Source organism: Seriola lalandi, unplaced genomic scaffold, assembly GCF_002814215.2.
Source record: "Seriola lalandi dorsalis isolate HSWRI2012SDOR001 ecotype SW California unplaced genomic scaffold, Sedor1 jcf7180002054325, whole genome shotgun sequence".
NCBI lineage: Eukaryota > Metazoa > Chordata > Actinopteri > Carangiformes > Carangidae > Seriola > Seriola lalandi.
In genome coordinates this window covers 211,384-224,181 of record NW_019524878.1, presented here as the reverse complement: position 1 = coordinate 224,181, position 12,798 = coordinate 211,384, and the positions used below count along the sequence as shown (strand labels likewise).

At 39.1% G+C, this 12,798-nt stretch overlaps 1 protein-coding gene across 1 annotated transcript in view; it reads left to right on the top strand.

The window, feature by feature from the left end:
• The window catches only part of LOC111655562 (solute carrier family 23 member 1), a 46,442-nt gene that overhangs the window by 7,496 nt on the left and 26,148 nt on the right, over window positions 1-12,798 (top strand). Inside the window, exon 2 of the mRNA XM_023407013.2 lies at window positions 9,102-9,254. Within this exon, the coding sequence (XP_023262781.1) occupies window positions 9,102-9,254 (153 nt within the window). The remainder of the gene's footprint in view (window positions 1-9,101; window positions 9,255-12,798) is intronic.

Here is a 12,798-nt window from a genome sequence, read left to right as displayed (position 1 = left end):
GCTGATCCATCCAGCAGCAACTTCTTCTATGCTACAGCTGCTGATTTGACTCTTTGTTGCGTTCTCAAACAGTTAATCATAACTTCATCATGTGACTTTTGTTTTTAGTCAGTTCTGAGTCTGACTTTAAGATACTGGAGTTAAGAAATACTTAAGTACGAGTAAGTTACAGATTTAGAAGTACACCAAAAAATGACTTTTCAGTAATGAGAGTATTTTGTTACTTCCACCCCTGGATTTAAAAGTGCAGGAAAATATGTCATATGCTAGTTGTTATGGTTTAATATTTGCCAGTAACATGTAAATTTAATAAACAATAAATTGGCCTCAGGGGCCCAAAAAAGTCTGAGACATATAGTACAAATATAACCAGCGTCTTTACCCTGTTTCATCCAGGGTTCAAATTGAGTGTGGGCTGATGGTTCTGGTTATGGATTCCTGATCCTTATGGGATTACAATTTATTTTATTGTATAATATCAAAAGCTGCATGTCATTCCCCCTCTCTGCCTCCCTGTTTCCTGTCTCTCTCCACTATACTATCAAATAAAGGCATAAAAAGCCCCAAAAAAATATACTTTAAAAAAAAAAAAAAAAAAAGTAGCCTCTGACAGCTTTATATCACTGACTGTGGGCTACATGACACAGTAGCGACTTGTTTAATATGGGCTTCTTTATCTACATCCCCACTTGTGCTCTAGTGTGTTTGTAATGTAGGGTTGGGCTGTAGCTATTGTAAAGACAAAGCTCCTCAATCTGGATGAAATAATTCTAAGTATCAATATCATTTTTCCTCATTATGATTGAGGAGGATATAATCTGAGCTGTTGCTTGACTTAAAAATGGTAAACTTCAGTCTTTTTTCCATCAGTCATCTCATATGTCACCATGTAATATCCCCCCACCTCTGAATAGCTGTCACAGTTGGAGCACTGGTGTCATCCCCTGACTTGCACTTCAAACAGACACATCCTCAAGAGAGTTTGTACGCTTTGGAATCTGATCTGCCGCATGTGGACTGTGTTAAGAAGGAGCTGACCTCTTTGCATTTGAAGATATCTAATGGGTCACATGGGACGTCCCACAATGTACTGTACATGCAAAAGTTAGGATAGGAAATATGTAATCCTGAAAACTGAAGTCGGATAGGTAATGGTTTTGATACATACGTGTTTACACATACACTACTGGTCAAAGGCACCCACATTTTTTTTTATTGGTGTTTTTATTAGTTTTGAGAAAAAAAAACAACTGAAAAATCCTGTTCACAGACCTTTTTCTGGGAAAAAAAATACAGCTATTTAAGTAAATAAAAACTTAAAAGTTAATGCAAACACCAAATCCTCTGTCTATACAAAGGGAGTGTTTGAACAAACTGTGCTACTACATCCTCTGATGCATTATTTGGACAACACTGTGCTGCAGGAAGTATGAGCGTATGCTGCTGTCATAATGGTGAGAAAAAGACAAGTAAGAAAAGGAAGGAAGACACACTGGTTGGTCAGAGGTTCATCCTACAGCAAAATAATGAGCCAAAGTATCGGAAGAAAATAACCAGACGTTGGCTTCACATGATGGAGGACCAGCACAGTCGCCACTCTTAAACCGCATGGAGCTGGTTTGGAATGAACTGGACAGAACATGCAAGTGCAACACATTTATGGGACCTTCAGCAACAATGTTGGAGCAAACTATCAAAACATTACGGGATTTCCAGTGTAGAAAGAACACCGGTGTGTTCGGCTGCTGAATGAGTCAAAGATTTAGATTAAATATAGGATTTAAGATTCCATGACTTTTACTTTTTGTTAAGAAAAATAAAAAATAAATATATGCATCATGAGCCTATTGTCAAAGACCTGTAAGAACTGACGCTGACGAATGCTGGAAACTATGCACACATCTTTAAAGGTTTGTCTGTGAAATAGTGTAGCTGGGGGTTAAAGGGTTCTCAGATGCTGGAAATAACCACTGAGCCTCATATCAATCTAAAGTGAATCAAATTCCGAGGGGAGATGACCTGATAACCCCGGAGACATGCCCTACATCAGTCGGGTGAGGCAGCTGCTGAATCCTGCTGATTTATCACAAGCTATTTAATGACATGATATATAGTGTGTGGCGTTAGCAATTGAAAATTTGTGTCAGGTCCAACGTCTGTTCGAGCTTTTGTTATGGACTCAAGGTTGATCCAGATGATGTGGACACGCTTTGCTTCAATCAGCCACCTGGGAATTTACAGCTAGACCATCGTGATCAACTCTGTTTCTTTGCAACAGTCCAAAACATTGTTTTCAATTAAAAAACACTGAGGTGACAGAAGGATGTGGAAGGGGTTAAAAAAAAAAATTGAAACGCTGGAGAAAGCTGTAAAAGTAATAGGGTCCAACTGGGAGAAAAAAACACTTTCCTACAGTGGAAACTTCTCTTCCCTTCTCCCTGAGCATCTTTCTGAACATTTTATAAGGACTCAATGTCCTTTTATTTCTACACACAGGTGTAATATCACACAGCACGTTCTAAAGCAAATATTTCCCAAAAAACAAAGGGGTGACTGCGCACCGGACGGATGCAATAATGAATAACATAAAAGACATGTCTTAGATCACAGCAGATAACTTCCTGTAAGGGTATATGACTGTAGCATTAACCTTTTTTTCCAAAATCTGCGCTCTCTGAATGTTATAATTATCACAGCGGTCTCTGGACAGACTCCCCGCTGAAAGGAAAAAACTACACTAATATCTCAAAAAAGTACATTGCGCTTCAAACACGTTTTTTTGCTTTTTCTTCGTCTGTGGTTCAACCTAAGGCCTTAAATGCACAGAAAAACCCTGAAAGTATGATTCTGAAAATATTTAAATTGCTGATTCATGACCAATTTTTACAGGGATTCCTTAAATTTAATTTTGCTAGATGATTCCAATGTCATGGCTGCTCTGAAGTCAAACTCTGATTCTCCTAGCTTAAATAACACAATTATTACTAACACTAACCTTTTGCATAATAATAGGAAAGTCCTCTCTTACCAAGCATTATCAGTCTAGGGGTGGCTGGCAGGGTCATGTCTTTCTCAATGGATGCCCTTTGCTGCAGTTGTCTTTAAAACACAAAAAAGCCCTGGATTACAACATGTTTCAAATACAGCCTCAAAATGACCAAATACACGTTTCAGGTAATTCACAAAACTATTTGCCTACTTACGTTTATGCTGGTCCGGTTCTGCTGCGTGGCTGTTGTGTCGCTCTCAATGTCCCGTAGAAGATCTTGAACGTCTCTGTCCTGAGCCTGCCTTTGGAAGAAGGATATGGTCTTCTTCCCCTTCCTCCTTCCTAGATCACAGATATCAATACCTGTGAGAGTTTTGAAACGGGCGTAGAGTCCTCTTTTTGTAAAGAGGAAAGGCCATTGCTCCTCAATCACACTGATACCGTGAGGAAGGCAGGTATTTATGATGCGTCATTGATAAATGTATCTGAAACTCATTGAATTGTCAATATCTGGCATGTCTGCAGCTCTGGGGCCAGCAGACTGAAATATAGCTGCCATATTTGTTCTTCTGTCCTCTAAAGAGACCGTTGTCTCTCCTTCTGGGAGACATTTTGGCTTCCAATTTATGTGGCCATAGCCGTCTACTTTGCCCTCTAAATATTGCCTGTGAGAGTGAAGCAGGCATCTTGTCCCAAGGAATCTTGAACTGGCTGATCCATGAGTTCTGTGTTTTTGTCATAGATAATCAAGGATTGTGGGGTTCAGTACGAGGAGGTGTGAGGTCCTCATGTCCGTCTGTCACTTCCAAGGATAAGCAGGGCGCAGTCTGTTCATTTGGCAAGCAGTTAACATCGGTGTCGACGGTATTATTCCGTTCACTGAAGATAAGGAAAGGATAAGGAATACATTAACAGATATTTGCAAGTTTAGGTTACTCATAGTATATACAGTTTACAGATCAGAGGCCCGGAAGTTTGAAAATGTTTCAGGGTTCAAATCTGGGTTAATATCATTATTATCAAGAGATGAATTGACAGTCTCATCTTGGTCTTCAATGTGTTGAACTTGTCAGTGTCTTGTGGTGCATGTGGCAGCTCAACAAATGACTGCCTGTGTTTCCTAGATATATGTGTAGCAAAGGATGACCTCACTCTAAAATATTGTGAGCATCCCTCAAAAGGACAAGTGACTTTTTTGCCATTGCGTATGTGTAATCTCAAATGAATGCACGGCAAGGAAAAACTATTGTCTCCTTGAACACTGCATTTGAGGTTACCACTATGCTGATGCACATCTCGTCTCTGTGACACAGCAGGGAAGTGATTTCTGTGCATGTGAGTCTTTAATGTAGAAAATATCCTGAAATTTCCAGGACACTCTTCTATGTCATGGTAAGACCTATGGTTAGCCAAATTTCTATGGCTTTTTTTGCATGGGCACAAAAGGTTTTAAAGCTGGCCGTGCAGTGGCTACAAACTTTACAGTTATACATCGTTTTATTTTAATTTTTTTCCACGGATAATACTTACATACAAAACACAAAAGGGATATGAATTGACTTTGGACCAAAAAAAGATCTCTGTCTTGTTTCTGTCTACCACTCGTTAAGCTTTGAAAAAGAAAATCTTTGCTGCTTGTACTGTACAGCAATCACTCTCACAAAAAAATATCCACTTTAAAAAAATATGACATTGTAAGGTTAATGATAATCTTTAGCTAGCCAGTGTTAGTCTTTAGCCTTTATTCCAACTAAAGCTAAAAAACTACAACTAAAGCTAAAAAAAAAAAGTGTAAATATTAAGCTAGCTTAAATTCGGGTGCACAGAGTAAGTTTTAAACGATCTTAAATTCTGGTGCACAGACCTCACAAGCGTAATTACTGTCAATATATATGTATTCTTATTTATTTATTTCTTATTTTTGTAGTATACTTACTGGTCTGTGTCTCTTACGGAGAAAAGACTTCTTAAACACCGGCACAGGTGAATGTGTTGCCCGGAACTTTTAGTGTGTGTGACCGTCCTCCTGCGCTCCCTCCCCGAAAAAATATGTGTGGTTCCCATTAGGTTCCCTAGTTAGTCTGTCACTCTAAATGTAAAATAAAATGATACGGAAATAAAACAATTAATGAGAAAAAGAAGAAAAAAACGGTGAATGGGCGCGAAAGAAATACAGTAACATACCGCAATTTGAAAAAAATACAGTAAATCACTGTATGCGTATTACGTCACCAAAAAATCCCATGATGCAATGGAAATTACAGTTATTTACTGGAAGAGGATTTTTAGTATTTTACTGGGTGATATACAGTGAATAACTGTATAAATGTCTTAAATTTAATTAAAATTGTATGCACGCACAACTACGTTTGGGTAAGACGTTTTATTTTTTTATTTTTTTATTTTTTTATCGTGTCCCTTTTCCTGTATATTAAGTATGAAGTTGTCTCTTACCAAGACCCCTGATTGCTCAGTTTGACCAGGAGATCAGCTTTAAGAAGAATTCAGGTTCTTGTGTTTGAAGATAAATCTGAGGGCAGAAGAGGTTGAATTCAATCTCTACTAGTTAGAATTTTATAATTTACAGAAGCTCATGAAGTTATTACAACTGAGAGCTGCTGAAAAGAAACCTTGGACAAGACTTTGTTTTCCTGTGTTAATGATTAGTATAGGCTGCTGTGGCATTACCGGGGGGCCTTTACTGTTTGTAACCACCAAAGGCAAGGCATACTTGCACTTCAAACAGGCACATCCTCAAAAGGTTTATACAAGCCCACAAAAAAACTGATCTGTCCCGTGTGGCCTGTTTAAAGAGGGAGTTGACCTCTTTGCATTTGAAGAAAGCCCCTTGTCTCACATATCAGGTGACCCTTAAGGATCACCTTAATAGTTATTAATGCAAATCACACTGACATCCGTCATCATCAGCAATCACCTTTTCCCAAAGGATGCTGTAAAAAAAACACCCTGGACAGAGCAGGCCGCCGGTCCATCACAGGGATGAAAAACACATAGACACCTATTACTACATACATAGTCTCTAACCTATAGAGAGAACTACGTTTCAATAGTAGCCTCAGATGTGTGTTTTGAAGATTTAATGTCTTTCTCCTGACCTCTGTGTGCACATGGACATTGTTTATCTACTGTAATTTGTTTATAAATCATTATACACAGCGGGGTTCAAAAGTCTGAGTCCTGCTGTATATTTGCAAAATTTGTTTCTCTCCGTACTGAACCACCTGACATGCTTTAACTGTCTTTGGATAATTGGAAGAAAGCCATCTGTGTTACATAACAGAGCACCACACTTGATTTTTGTATTATTCTCTCACTTCTATGATTTACCACGTGTTTATGTCACCGCAATGATTTAAATGGCAAAGAAGGAAAGAGAGAAAATAGAGGAATACAAATAAGATCTCTGGTTTCAAGTTTCTCGTGGTATTTGTGAGAGTAAATAGGAGTCTAGTAAAGGTTAATGACTTTGCCTCTGACAATATGAATGGTGAGGGAGTTAACATACCATATGTTATGGGGTGGACACTTTGATGTAAAATGCTTGTTCACACTTTTCTCACCCCAATTGGAACCCAACCCCTGGCGCTGTCTGCGTCGTATTCAAGACATAGTTCATGCAAAAGATAAGGCCACAAAGGTCCAGATCTCAGTAAAGCTTCTCTGCTTCTTAAACCTGCATACGACCGAGGATGTACACTCACTTAAAGTTTTGACAAAGGCAAAAGGTGGCTTCCTGCACTGACCATAAAGTAAACAAAAATAAAAGTGGACCAACTACCCCTTTTCCTAGAAGCTGTACAACTGATTTAGTGTCCCATTACTCAAATGGACACAGTCATACAAATGGGCTCAGACAGTAAACACACATGCACATGTGGTTTCAACTAGACCTTGCTCAGTTGGGTGGTCATTTATAGCAGGTTGCCCCTGATTCTTAAAACAATAACAATCAACAGGAGGCAGCTCACTCTAAATCACAGCTGCACAATGACAAGCACAAATATATAAGAAGCGTGTAACAAAATTCGTTCACTGGATTACTGGAGCAGGCAGGTGATGTAGGGAGGCCACAGCGTCAGGGAAGAGGCTGTTTTGTTGAATGGCGAAATAAATCCCCACAGTTTGAGCATGGACCAGTCATGGAACTGAGTGTGAACTAAGAAGGGGTTGGTACAATAGAAGCCAGCTTTCCCAGGTGCTGCAATCACAACTTTTTGTTAACTCAGTAGTTCCCAGCCTGTGGGCTACGAAGGTATTGAAGGTGGGCTGATTAATCATTTGCAAAACAATACAATTTTGGTTGTATTAAGATCTATCACTGTGATAAGGCAATGATTTTTTTTATGTTCTTGCCTGAACACATCGTATACTTATTTACTATTTCAGTCTGATTGTGCACTAAAAGATTACATCCATGGCAAAAACTGGAGTATCAAAATGGTTGGTTGGTTAGCAACATGAAGATTTAAAAGGAAAGAGAGCCAAGAGACAGATGTTGAATAGACAAGTGATCTCTCCCCAAACAAAGAAAAAAGAAAAAGCTTCCAACATGTTTCCCCTGCTTTCAGTTCAGTCCTGAATGTTCAGTCGTTAATAAAAAGTGCTCGGAGAAGGCATTATTGGCCTCTATATTGTTAAGGGGTTGGATGTGGGCTGCCAACATTTTTGAGATTTCCAAGTGTGCCACGAGTTGAAAAAGGTTGGGAACAGCAGTGTTAACCAATTGAAAATCCCAGACTTTGGTGTTCAGTCATTGTATAAAAAACCCGCCAGATTACCCAGCTCCTCCAGTTGAATTTGTTGAGATCAGACTGCGCCAATTTTCACTGGCAAAGCCCATGATATTGAAATGTTACACCCGTTTTTTAAGCGGCTGTCACTTTCAGTTTAATCACACCCTTGATCTTGTTCTAGCACATGGCACTGAAGTGGAACATTCAATAGTCTTTCAACAGAATCCTCTTTTATCGGAACATTGCTAAATAACTTTTGAATTCCTATTACTGGATTACATGCCATTGGTCATAAATTCCCACACTAGATGTCTATCTGATAGTGCTGTAGCTAAATTTAGGGATAAATGCTTATAACTTACTTTAAGTCTTCTCAATTATTACCTGTATGACACTTTCATACCTGTACAGACACATGCCAAACCAAACATATAATGAAAACAATACAGAAATATATACTTTTAAGTTCTCTTATTTCAGTCTAGCATCAAACAATGCAAGCAAATGGAATTATATTTCATATTTATATGCTGACTCTGGCTGCAAATCCAACCTCAGTCCTAAATCAAAGTCATTGCATCTTGATTAAACACAATTAGAAGGACAGTGTCATCTCTGAAAGTCACAGCACAGAGTAATAATGTTATAGTGCAACATAAATCACAAAAAGTGCATGAATTTCTTTTCTTCAAAAACAACGAATTTGGCTGTAAAAGGTTAAATTTGTAGGATTGAGGGCAACTGGGCTTAGTTGAAGACGTTTCTTCAGTTCGGACTGAGTGGTGGGAGACTTGGGTAAACTTTTCTTGGATGACCTGGGGAAAGTTTTTGGATGACCATGACTTGGATGATTGAGAATCTTTTGCAGACATGTTGTGTGGGAGAAACAACAGAGCAATTCAGCTCTAAGCACCTTCAACAACAGCATCTTGATACGATTTGGGAACGGTATGTTGTTCACCCTACCTTCCCTCCACTATCACCCACATAGATGTTCCACCCACCATAACTCACAGTATTGCGTATGTTTAGTATTTATGTCTGTCATCTGAACTAAACTAAACCAACAGCTCTAGATTACAGTGAAGATAGAAGGCTCTCCGTACCCTCCGTTTCAAAGAAAAACCAAAATATTAAGAACCATTACCTTTGGCTTGGTGAGTGTCTCTGGTATGCAACAGTGATTGACTGGCTCAAGGTATGTTTGTGTTGACAGAAAATTTAGCCCTGGGAGTCAGTGTCCAAATAGTCTGTGTGGAATTAAAGTGGGAAAAATATTGTTTTTTATTTAATGTTACTTGGATAAATGACATTGGTGAATTAATGACTTGTTTGTCTTTGCTATGCTTCTTTCCAAGGGCAAAGACAGTGATGAACAGCCAGAGCTGACAGTGGACATTGGGGAGCCACACACAGAGGCCCTGGAGGAGCCTGTGGACAAAGGTGGTGATTTGGTTTACTCCCTCAACGACAGGCCGCCATGGTACCTCTGTATTCTGCTCGGCTTCCAGGTAAAGTGATGGAACTGGAAAGCACTTCTGAAAACTTTCTATGAATTGATGATTTTTGGCCTCTACAGAGATGAAGAATGTGAAGCTTTTAAGCTAAACAGCTAAATGCTCGTCCACATCCAACAGACTCGAGGCAACATTAGCATTCACCTGATGGATGTTATCCCAACAGCCAGTTTAGCTCTGTTTTGACTCCAGTGGCTTCTCAGCTAGTTGCTGCTGTTTTGTGCCGAACAGGTCGCAAACAGCAGGTTCATCAAATCTTGTTCAGTCTGCTGCTGCTGGAAACAAGATTGTCACCCTGGTGGTCTAGGGGTTAGGTGCCAACTATGAATCCCAATGTCCCCTGAGAAGTACATCATTCTCTATCTCTTTCTCCCTCAGTTACTGTCACTTCTTTACTGAAGCTATCCAAGCACCTGTAGGAACTTGTAGGAAATCTGTAACCGATTATAATTCCCAAAAAGGTCATATTTTCTATAATATTTACATGATTTCTCACTTTGTGGTGACCTAAACTATTTTTTTGTCTTTATACCATTTAAGTTTATGATCTTGCATTTATAGCAGGTAGGCAGTATATATAGTATGACTTAAAAAAAAAAAACTTTTGGCAAAGAGGAAGAACACAATACTTGCTTGAAGGATCAATTCATTGCAGATTTGAGGCTTTTCATGGGATTTGTTGGCCTCCAAGACGTTCTTTTGGGAACTGCACCAATCTGTCTTTGACTGTCTGTCGTTTTCATGGATCTGTATTACTTTTCTGAGTAATTTGTCTTTCTTGATGTTGCTTCAATACAAAAGAACGGCAAAAAAATTATCAATTGGTTTATTTATTGCACTTCCAAGGTCGGACTTGGAAAAAATTCAGCCATGGACTTAACTCCTGGGACCAGCCCGCAAGAATGACAGGTAGATAAGAGGCTTATAGAGCCGGTATAAACTTCCAAAACTTTATGGATGTTTTGACAGTCCACCGGCCGATGTGCACAAGCCTGTGCTTTGGTCTTCATTCTCAGGACACCATTAGTCCACTATATCTTTACATAGATGCTATTTTATTGTTTAAAATAATATCTGAGTTTAGCTCTTCTAGCTGCTCTCTGGTCCTCAGGACTGGACTGTTCCAGCGGCTTGGATCATGAAAGCTAAAAGCTGCCTCATCAAAAGTTTCAGTCCTACAGTTTGGAGCAGCGAACAGACTCGTAACAGAGTGGCCATACTGATTCATACACTGTAAGCATGTGAGAAGTACATGCCACTGCATGGCACACAAAGTGCTTTAAAAACACATTAAAGAATCTAAACATCAATATGGAAAATAACAGACACCAAATGTAAAGTATTTAAAACAGGTCTAATGCGTTCTCTCCCTCTGGTCCTGGTAAGCATTCGGGCTGCCTAGTTTCTGAATCAGCTGTAGCTGATTTATAAGATTTTGGCATGAAACAGATAGACCAGACAGACCGGAGGGTCACACCAGTCAGGCCTGCTCAATGTAAAAGCTTACATCAGTATTTCTGCATCACTGGAGAGAGAGAAAAGGTCGCACCTTGGTAATATTTTTGAGGAGATATAAGGTATATTGAGAGGCAAACTTCACATGAGGCTTAAAGTCCACATCTGAGTCAAAGACCACACCAAGGTTTTATGCTTGTTTGCTTGAGATTCTATCAGTCTGAGATGAATATGAATTTGAAGGAGATGACACAAGAATTTGTAAGCAGCCTTCTTCCCGGAGGAATATCCTCCCAGTTTCCTCTGTCATGAAACTGACCTTAGACATTTCCCCTGACTTATGGGAGTTGTAGGTTTGAGAATAACCCCATAAATCTGGCATACCTATCAACATCTGTCTTCCATTTTTATTTTTTTTTCCCTTTGTCCAGATTCTTTTGCATCATGGCAATCCCCACCACCAACACCCCCTCCCACCCACTCAACACACACATGCATGCACCTGGGTAGAGTGTGCTGGACAGTTAATCCTCGCAGTTGAATCCTGTCTCCCAGAAATTATGTTTCTATACAATTAAACCACAACCGAAAATACAGGACATGTAGGAACCATAATTGCAACCACATTATGTCTACTAATAACATTTGACAAGTTACAAATGCGTTTATACTGATGCATATACATAATATTTGTTTTATTGATATTTGTTTTCCATCAAAATAGAATATTGCAGTATAATATGCACATGTAGTGACTGTAGCATTATTACATTTTATGTTAGGTTTTTTTATTTTATGTCGTGTTTAGACTCAGCGCACCTCAGGCGCAACAAAAAAATATAGCAAAAAATACATTGCCTCTGATAAACTGCAGTACTGTGTATGTGATGCTGCAATGACGAAATATTGCGCAAACTATGTTTTGTATAGCCTGTGCTTTTTAAATAGGACCATAGAAGTGATGGATAACTGTGACAGAAGGTCGTTTCAGCCGGCCAACTTTTGGGACTTGTCAGAAAACTAAGTAAAGGTTTATGCTCTGCACTCGTCATACAGGGAGTGGACACCGTACACCGATCATAAATAAATACTACCTTAAAGAGGCTTATAATGCTCAGTCTTGTTGAGACTGTTCCAGGCATTTATTCAATGACAGGTAAACATTAGTTTTCACTTCTTCAAACTGAGCAAAGCCTTAACCATAGACGTAAAACATGATATGAATTATTTCTGTGATGTCATTTTGAACAGCTTTGGAAGGCACTGACGAACAATGTTGATTTAGGAGTTGATGACAGACGACCTGTTTGCTCATTTGGAAGAATTATTGGTGTGTGAATGAGCCGTATGTGTGTCCAGATTTATGTCAGGCCATATCTATGATCAGATTGCAGTGTAAAATGTCTCAGCTGGCAGCTGGTGTGATATGTCATGATCCTAGGTACCAAGTACAGCACTATCACAGCTGCCCAAGCTCCTGCTGCTGAGCTGTGCAGGACAGCCTCTTTCATCACAATATAATAGAATATAATAGAAACGCACTGATGTAGCGGTGTCCTGAATGCTTAAGACATATCGTGTAATCGCAACATCCCCAGTTTGATTCTGACCTGGGATGTTTTCCATCTTACCATGTTTCCTTTTCTCCACTGTTGCAGTTAATAAATGTTAAAATGTAGGGTTTGAATTTTGACTTCACTGATTTGTAATCAGTTTTGTTTTAATTGATGAGAAAACTTTCACCCACCTGACTTTTTTTTTACCAGAAAGTCAGATTTTGGGTGATATTGTGCTGGATGGTTTTCAAAACAGGAAATGTGCAACAGGTTCATTTACAGTATTCTGTACGTGGTAAAAGAGACATCATTTTTAGTTCGCTTACAGTAACTCAGACTCATATCAGCTATAATGCCCCCTCATTATAGCATCTTATTTTCCCACTAGTCCTTATTGTGGAACATCTCATTTGCACTAGAGATCATTAGAGGTTAATGTCTATATTTGGAAAAACACATGTCACATAAAGACTAGCGATGGTCAGAAGAAGCTGCTTCTCAGTCCCTGAATCTATTCCCTCTCTCTC